At 39.1% G+C, this 9911-nt stretch overlaps 1 protein-coding gene across 1 annotated transcript in view; it reads right to left on the reverse strand.

The window, feature by feature from the left end:
* Window positions 1-510: 510 nt before the first annotated feature.
* Window positions 511-9911, reverse strand: part of dio2 (iodothyronine deiodinase 2) — a 22386-nt gene continuing 12985 nt past the window's right edge. The window contains exon 2 of the mRNA XM_034858637.1: window positions 511-1356. Within this exon, the coding sequence (XP_034714528.1) occupies window positions 766-1356 (591 nt within the window). The 3' untranslated portion in view covers window positions 511-765. The remainder of the gene's footprint in view (window positions 1357-9911) is intronic.

Consider the following 9911-nt stretch of genomic DNA (forward strand, 5'->3'; position numbering starts at 1 on the left):
GATAAACACCATACATAAAATGAATATATAAAACCGTATTACTTTATAAAACCTTTAAAAACTAGGAACTTGTGATTTCTTTCCTACATATATTTTTTTGCTCCAATGGAAATGACACAAAAATATGATTTTAGCAGCAAAAGCAGGCATAAATACAGATGAAGCACACCGTCGCTGTGGCCTCCAATCAACTGTGTGCATAGTTAATGGGGGGTGATCAGAGATCAGCATAAATCTTAAAGCTTTAGTGGGTAACTTTTTGTATTAATGAACGTATGTTATAATAACAAATGAGTTCATACAAAGATTAAGACTATCAGCTCCATGAAACTCTCTCTGTATTTCTCAATATGACTATGTTCAGAAAATTGTTTTGTCCGGTGACATTTTCGTGCGCAGAACATCAAGTGAAGACAAAGACATCTTCTGAAGAGTCCATCGTGTTTTTAATCCTCCGTGTCCTCCTTGATTACCAGCAACTGTGTGGAGGAGGGATGGGGGGGGGGGTCACGGAAGGTTTGTATCATGTGGATGGACAACAGTTTTGTTGTCATTACTTAGAATTTATCATGGGGGAGACTGAAAATACGCACCATAGCTTTAACATGTGTTCAAAAACTTAGTAAAAGAAGTTGCTCCAGAATTTTGGAACTTAATTCATTACAGCTTTTGAGTTTGACTTTATGCATTTACAAGCCGAAGGATCTTGTATTTCCTAATTGAAATATGGGACATGTCCTTCTCTGTACTTGTCCTTCATTACTCCTACCGTTTACCGAAGCTCTCTTCCAGCCACTGCTGCACATCCTTCAGATTGTAAAAAAAGGGACCCTTACCGCCCAGGTAGGCAATCTTTCTCTGTTGGACTATACACACCCGTTCATTTGACACCCCATAAGCCACATTAGCATTGTTGTCCATGCAGTCGGCCACCAACTGACACTGCGGTGGCAGGGAAAAGTGCTCAATAAGTTTCCGTGCCGCTCCCAACCTCTCCTCCAGGTTCTTGTGTTTCCGGACATCGAAGGAGCAAGGGCCCATAGGAGGGGCCACCCAGCCATCAGACGGGTGAGCCTCATCAATGTACACTAACAGGAAATCAGCTACATCACTGAAGTCCTCCACCAACTGCCTGAAAGCTGGCAGGTGGTTGATGAACGGGGGTCAGGTGGCTGAGCCAAAGTTGACCACTAGAGGGCGGTCTGAGGACTCAAAATCCAGAAGCTGACATTCATCTCCATTTGCGTTCCTGGCACCAGGTGGCATATTAGTTCCATTACAGATGCTGCTACTCCACTGGTGGCCATCAGGGACCTTCACCACTTTGGAGTTGGGTGCCTCGCAGCCAAGTTTCACCTAAGGAGATGAAAAATAGGGATTCAAGTTTACTTCCACAGTGCACACATGACTAAAGTGGGCTATGTCTATATCTATGAACTTGTTATTTTCATAATGTATACAAATATAGCACTGCTAGCTCTTACATCAAAATAAAAATAATAGATTCAGCTAATTTGAAAGAAGCTGTTTGTTAGACTGTGTTTGTTAATTCCTTTTTGACATTTTCTGTTTTGAACTGAAGAACCAAGAAAGACCCAGAGGTATGTCCTTATCAAGATAGATAGATAGAGCGGCACCCTGGAAGTTTACCTCGTAGAGTGCGCCCCCCCATGTAACAAGGCTCAGCCCTTACTGTAGCAGCCCAGGGTTGAAATCCAACCTTTGGCCCTTTGCTGCATGTCCTACCCCTCCCCGCTTTTCTGTCTGCAGCTGTCCTATCCTTTAAAGGCCAAAATGCCCCCACATACACAGAGGTGGTGTTATTGTTTTGTATTTTGTTCTGTTTCCTGTTTTAATGTGGTAGTCTTTTTTTCTGTCTTCCCTTGTGTTGTGCCTGCTCAGATTTAAACGGTTTACGGCATAACGTGTCATACTGAATTTTGTGAAATCCAAAAAACAATAAACCTTCCTCATTACAAACAATAAAAGAAGATGGGAATCATTTCAAAAACGTTGTATCTATTGATGATTGATTGATTGCTAACGTTAGTTGAATGGCATTTTGAGCTGACAGCCTTAATTTATAAGTTGGTTTGAGCAATTTTTTAAGACGAAATTAAAAGTTCTTTGACTCTAGCTTCATAAATGTGAATATTTTCTAGTTTCTTATCTCCTCTGCGACAGTAAACTGAATATCTTTGAGTTGTGGACAAAACAAGACATTTTAGGAAGTCATCTAGGGCTTTTGGGAAACACTGACCCAAATTTTTCACCATTTTCTAGACCAAACAACTAATCGATTAATCGAGAAAAAAATCATCAGATTAATTGACTATAAAATTAATTGTTAGTTGCAGCCCTACACACTTTATCCATATCAGTAGACATACTGTACATTAACCTGGGCGGAGTCATACTGATGTTTCTTATGCTACACAATAAAAAATGGGGTATTAATATATCAGAGTAAAGTTATACACAGATATTTTCAACATTTTGGAGAGTAAAGTAAAGTAAGTGTAAAGTGTAAAAATCTGCAGAAACGCAATGACGATAAATACCCTGCAGTGCTGAAGTTTGACACGTACGTTGGTGGAGGAAGGTTGCGAAGGAGTAGACCACTGATAGAGATACTGGGTTGTCAACACCAAACTGGTATTTTTTTTACTTTACATGATTGTTTACATAATAGTTGTGCTGATGTTAGTTGAGGTCACATTACATATAGCATAACCTTCTCTAAGTCAATGTTATTGTTACGTTGTCGAGTTCCAGGTGAGTTCAGATGTTTGACAACACTAATTTAGCTAGCTAGTCCAATAGTACAGCAGACATACCTAACTGTCATATGATATAACCATGTGCTGGATAATTTGGTGAATGGGTTGCTGTTTCATATTACTATGAGTCACACCCCCTGGCCATGAGTCACACTCCCTGGCCATGAGTCACACCCCTTGGTAAGGAGTCAGACCCCCTGGCCATGAGTCACACCCCTTGGCAATGAGTCACACCCCCTGGCCATGAGTCACACCCCTTGGCAATGAGTCACACCCCCTGGCCATGAGTCACACCCCTTGGCAATGAGTCACACCAACTGGCCATGAGTCACACCCCTTGGTAAGGAGTCACACCCCCTGGCCATGAGTCACACCCCTTGGTAAGGAGTCAAACCCCCTGCACTACACCCTGTCAGCCATGGAGAGCAGTTTTATGGCGTTTTTCCACTGCTGGTAACAGCTCGCCTCGGCTTGCCTCGGCCCGCCTCGGCCCATTATGCTTCCGTTTTCCATTGCAGATTGAGTAAAGCCTCAGCGTGGCTGGTCACTATAGCAACGCGTGATGACGTAATTTTCAGCGCGGCTCACAACAGCACGTCGGCTACCTGCCGCAGCTAGAAGAAATGTTTTGTTTCAAAAGAAGCTGAAGGAAGCAACGAGTTCAGACGTCGACATGACGGTTGTTCGCCGACACAAAAGGGTAAGTTAAGTTTCCCTATAACGTTAGCTAACATTTGCATGTGTTCAGCGTCGCATTCAGTATTTACTATACGCTATATAAAGTACATGAACTTTAGCAACCATGATTACACACCAACATGTGTGCTGTGTGTGTTTCAGAGCATTCACGCTTTGCAAAATCGCCGCCGCAGACCGTCTGGTGTGTGACGCCCGACCGGTGAAATCTCTGGTTCTGACCTACTGGGCTTTGTATAATCTTTATGAGAGTCACGGAGAGACTTATGACAAGGACTGGGATGCATCTGGGCCAGCAGAGCCGGCGGGGACACTGTCATGGGGTGCAGAGGAAGAAGACCGGGAAGTTTGGGAGGGTTTGATGCGCTACTTGAAAAGCTAAATAAAAACTTTTTGTTATATATATTGTCTTGTTTTTTAAAGTAACAGTGTGCAATATTGGAAACGACATGAAGCCGCTAGTAGCCCGAACAGTTGAAAAGTGAGAATAGTGCAGAAAGTGGATAATCTGTCGGTGTCCGGCTAGATTTGTTTTAAATGTCCCGTTTGTTCTGTAAACACACTCCACACTCTTGTTTGCTAAAAACGCAGTCATAAGTGACGATTCTCTCCGACCAACCACTAGTCTGCAGGTTTCCACGTCACCTTTTGGGCTCGCCTCAGCTCGCTTGGAACCTCGACTGAGGTAGTACTAAAAAAAGTACCTGGTAGCAGGTCCCAGGGACTTTTTTTCGTAATCGAAAACCAAAAAAATTGAGTAGAGCCAAGGCGAGTCGAGTAGATACCACGCAGTGGAAAACCGCCATTAGTGACATACTGCTCCACCCCCGCTGTGTGAAGGAGAGATACCGCAGATCTTCCCTTACAGCAGCCGTCAGGCTGCATAACAAACACTGTTGACTGTGCAATATATTCCATGTGCCGTTATTATTACATCTGTACATAATTGTTTTCATTACGGCAATTTTCATAGTGCAGTTTACTACTTCATGTGTAATTATTGAATAATACAGTTTGCTATATCTTGTACACTTATCTATCTCTGGACCCTTAACTATTTCCTCTCTTACCTTTGCTGTTGAAAACCGCAATTTCCTCACTGTGGGAAAAATAAAAGTTTTTCTCATCTTATCTTATCTTCTTCTAAAATGGGGAATTTTAACTTAATCAGTTTGTTTGAAGGACACAGTTTGGCATGAAGCAGATTGTGCTTGTCATGGGAAAATACTTCTAATAGTTAGCTAGCAATCCATATTGGATGTTTTTCTTCTTTGTGTTGCAATAGTTCACAAATGAAGTTGGTCAGAATGGTAAAATAACAAAAAGTAATAATAGCTTGAATGCTAAAAACAAAACATTTATTATATGGTAGCTAATGGGACAACGTGGCTCCAAATTCTAACTAGCCTACACCCATTTGAATAGATACATTATTTTCTTTGTTAACAGGAGCAAAATGCTGTTGTGTGTTCAGGTCGGGGAAGAGCAAAAATATGTCTAGCTGTCTGAGCTGACATTTAAGGCTTTCTTGAAACTAGGTTAAAGCAATATAACCCTAATGTCAAAATAATACAGCATTAACCTATTATCTTATGATATCTAGTTAGGTCCATACTCATTTCTGCTGTGCTTTATATTTTCAGTAACATAAAATTGGGTGTACATCCTTGTCTTTCATCATTTTGTGAATACATACGACCTTTGATTCTTGTGAGAATTCAACATAGCAGAAAGCAGACAGCCAGACATTAAGGTGTATGACCAGTCAGACACAGAAGTTGGTTTTTGAAGAAATATTGAAGGATTCACCTGGGACTTTCAGAATCATGCTGGACAAAGGAGGACTTGGTATACATTCAGACAATTCACAAATGAGTTTGTTTAGTTTAAAGGCCGGAATGAGAACATTTTATTCATTTATTTTTTTAAACTTTTTTTTTAAAGTAGCCAGCCTAAAAGGCCATGCCACAATAAACTATGAAGAAAAGTAAAGCCATGGACTTGTACCCACCACAGAACTCTTGGATTTGATGCACAATGCTGAGTCAGCTACTGAAGTAGAGAATTGTATGGATAGAACTTGTTAGTGTTGATTATGTAGGTGTGCAGTATACATGTGCGTAATGGTGTAAGTTGTCAATTCGAATGCTTCGCTATGGCATAATGTTAACCAGGTTTTTATTTACTTATTTGTAGGCTAGGACAGTGACCTGTCTGCCATCTTTCTGCTGCTACATTTGCTACCACCATCTGCACAAGATAGAAAGAGCCCGGGAAAGATGTCAAGCTGTAGATCAGCTCATCAGATTTCAATGGGAATCCTTAACAGTTGTTTAAAATGTGATTTGATCTATTAGCATAGGTTAGTCACCAAAAAATGTCTGTTGAATGTGTTTTGTTGTAGGCTGGAACCAGTGTGCAGCAGCAGCTAGACAACATCACCTAACTTTTTCACTTTTGTGCATACAGTCATCAATAACATTGACATGGGGAAAACAAAGGAGAGTCCTAGAGTTGCAAAGTTGCAAGCAAGAATGGTGCGTTAGTTGAGATAAAACTATGAAGTGATTTCTTTGCAAAAGTGACCATGGAAGTCCAAAGTGACAAAAAAAGTATCTTTTTCTGAAATGTGGTCAAGAAGGAGAATCACGTTCTTTTGGTAGCTTTTCTGGTTTTAGAAATCATCTTAATAAGTGCCATTGAGGCAGTTTAGTTGATCCTGTAGAAGATAATCTTCTAGTACCGTCAACACAAGTAATGTTCTCATGTTGAAGTGTCGACTAAATATTTAGAGGCTGAGTCAGAGTTATCTCCACCATACATTGTAAATAGTTGTGCAGCTGTCCTTTTTGATCTAAAGTGTTGGTCAAAATACAGTGAATTCTGTTGTGATTTCCATAGAAGAGATCGTTAAAGATATCCATCAGCATGCTAAAGAGATAGAGATAAAGCATGTATTTAGTAATGAAAGAGAAACTGAAATGTGCAAAAAGTCTAAGCATGTTTTGAAGTGTAAGAGATTCTAAATTCTAAATTCGGAATGCCAGCGATCAAAATTCATGACTCACAAGTGGGAAATAACCAGAAGAATATGTGATTGGTTCAAGATTTGATACAAGATGAAATATAAAGGCTGGAACATATGATCAGGAAGTAGTTCAAGATAAATTCATGTATTGTATATTCCAATTTTATCTACACTCCAGTAAATATTTATAAGTCAACAGCTTATATCATTTAAAAGTATTACAAAATCCCTGGCAAAAAGCATCAGAATCACATGGCATATAGTTGGCAAAGTTCAACAACTTAAAGATTGAAGATTAATTGGGCTAAACATAATGGATTTGTTTACCATCCATACTTGGTTCTCTACTTGGTTATCTGTGGCAGAGTTGAATCTGATTCAGATCCGATTAAACTTTGCCACATATAGATGGAGTTAGATCACATTGAGTCACTTTTGATACTGTGTGAAAGGCTGTTGCTACTCACAGTGCCTTTACTTACAGTAACTTTTCAGGAACATTTCCATGCATATAGGGAATGACACAGCTCTCCTCATCATATTGCTTTCTCTGGTGAACGTTTTTACAATGTTATACATTGCTTTCTCTGGTGTTCGGTCTGATGTATTTTTCTGTCATAGATAAGGCAATGGGTTTGCAATGTAAATTTAGTGACATTGAAATGCTTTGTTTTTTTGCAATAAATGTGGGTGCTGCATCCTTGTGTTGATAGTTCTATAATTCAGTAACACTGCATCATATGATTTATATTTAAAAAAAACACTGTGGAGAAATGAAAAGTAAATAGCACTACACTTTAATGTGTCATTTTGTAAAATAAAATTATAGTTAAATTAACTCTATACAGTGTAAACAAATTACTCTTAACAGTGTGGTTAAACTACAGTGTTTTATACTTTTACACATTTCATTGGTATGTTTACCTTATGTTATTTTTCATTGAGTAGAATTAACTCAAAAAATTTGAAACTGAACAAAGAGTTAATTTAACACTGATTTCAAGTGGGACCAAATGTTATCTTACACAGAGTTAGATTTAACTCTACAGAAGTTAAATTAACACTTCTGTTTTTACTGTGTATGTGTTTTTTCAGCCACTCAAAAAATATAATTTTGTTGTCCTATATTGAGGATATGCCTTTTCAGAGAGAGTGTGTGCTAAAAGCTCTCATCTACCTGAGATAAGGTCAAGATGATGATCATGGTTAAGTTTTTCACAGTAATATGGATGTAACCACAATGCCAAACTTCTGCTGCTTGTGGTGTCTATTACGTCAACTATTACGTCAAGAAATAGTTTTACACACAAATTATCTCATCAACTAATCAACCTGCAGATGTGTTGGTGTCCGATTACACCCACAGTGTTAATATTAACACCAGCAAAGTGTCTATATGCATCCACACTCTACCGTGTTATATTAACATATGAACGTAACACCCAATTTAAGTTGATTTGACATACTTTGTTGTCAAAAATCAACACTACACCAAAATCATACAACACTTTATGGTGTTGTATTCACACTACACTGGTGTTAGTGTTAAAAAACCAACACCAGTGTAGTAGGAAGACAACAAAACTGTGTTGAAAATGACTAATAGTTAACACTACTAGGTGTAAATACTAGTCGACTAGTCAACACAATCGGGTGTCAAATTTTTCTAAATGAAATAAAAGACTAATTGAAAAAATTATAGATATAATGACCTTTGAATGAAATCCCTTTTAGATAATTCAATGCACATTTCAGACAAAACTGCAGTAGGGCACCATATACATTCTTTCATTATTTTCAGGTGAAAACTGCCTGGCATAAGGTCATGTAATAGATCAGATCAGCCACACAAATTACACTGAACACATTCTCCACCTCCTCAATGCTAAATGCATTTACCAAAATGAACAAACTTTAGTGGCCAAAAGAAACACTTAATCATCTTTGATGATTAACATCAACATTTAATTTTCAACACAGACAAACAGTTCATTTTGGTCCTCTGCTCCATGGATGTTCACCCAGGAAGTAGTGGAGACACAGTACAAAGTTTGACAAGACCTGAGGACAACAATTGCCTCTAGGTTGCTAGTTGAGACATGTTTAACAGGACTTATCTCCCAATCTCCCAATGATAACCAAACTGATGCTGTTGTTTCTTGACTAATGTTTTGGTTCAGTTTTGAAAGTTCTTCGCCAACTTCTTGAAGAAGTTGTGTTTGCCTTCAAACCACATACACTATGTGTATAAGTGGACCTATTTTAGTGTAGTGTATCATCAGATAATGCGTTGGGATGAGCCTCTTATCTGTAAACACCAACTTAAAGAGTTTGTGATGCTCAGAAATGAGGTGCTTCAAATAATAAGTCATGCAATCTGTTATTTTTGCTGAGAATACAATGTTGATGATCTGAATCAAAAGCATAATAACATTCCAATAACTGTTGTTCTGGTCATTAGGGCTGAATCCCATTCCTTCCCCTTACCCCTTCCCCTTACCCCTTCCCCTAGCTTTTGCGCGTTCACGCGGGACCTAGTTCTGTCCCAATACCTAGTACGACCGAGGGGAAGGGGATTGACCAAGGGGTGTATACCCCTACGAACCGAGTGTGGACGCAACCTCACTTAAAAACACACAAGCAGTGTGTGGCTGCTGCATTGACCAGAGAGAAACATAGGCTACTGTAAATGTAAGTACTTTCGGCTTAAATAATTGACTAAAAAGTTACGACAGTCTTTTTTTGTGGTCTATGCAGTCCTGTGCAAATATACTTTCAACCATGTTCCTAACTGAAACTTTTTAAAAATCGCTAGCTTGCAATGCTAACGCTAATCGCTAACGCTAATCGCTAACGTTGATTTGCACAACAGTCCCACATTTCTCTGCCTTGAATGGATCGTATACATCGCATCGATCGTATAAAATATTAATGGTCTATGATACATCGCTACGTGCTTACATATACCGCCCTGTATCACACAGGAGGAGACAGGAGGACACAGCAACTGATCCACTTTGGGGCTGAAAACGCAGAAGTTTCCTAAATCACATGTTCATGTACTGTACATGTTGGTACTGTATTAGTGTAATCATTAGTAACTTATTCCTGTTCATTGTTCATGCACTTGTATATTGTTGTTGGTTTTGATATGGGGCACTGATGATATGTGAGGGGGGGGGGGTTACTGGCCAACATGCATCAGACTGGTCTGGAATATCAGAACAGCTGTAGTTAATATGTTTGTTTGTGGTCTTGTGTGTATTTTTTTAGTTTTACACATATGAGTGCCTTTTTAAGTGTGTGACATGTTAGTTATGGTTCTAATAGCTGGGGCTCTCTTTACCTTGTCTCTCTTGGTTTTGCTGTAATACTAGTTTTAGACAGCTGGGGACTTATTTTGATAC

The sequence above is a fragment of the Etheostoma cragini genome, chromosome 20, assembly GCF_013103735.1.
Source record: "Etheostoma cragini isolate CJK2018 chromosome 20, CSU_Ecrag_1.0, whole genome shotgun sequence".
In the NCBI taxonomy this organism is placed as follows: Eukaryota; Metazoa; Chordata; class Actinopteri; order Perciformes; family Percidae; genus Etheostoma; species Etheostoma cragini.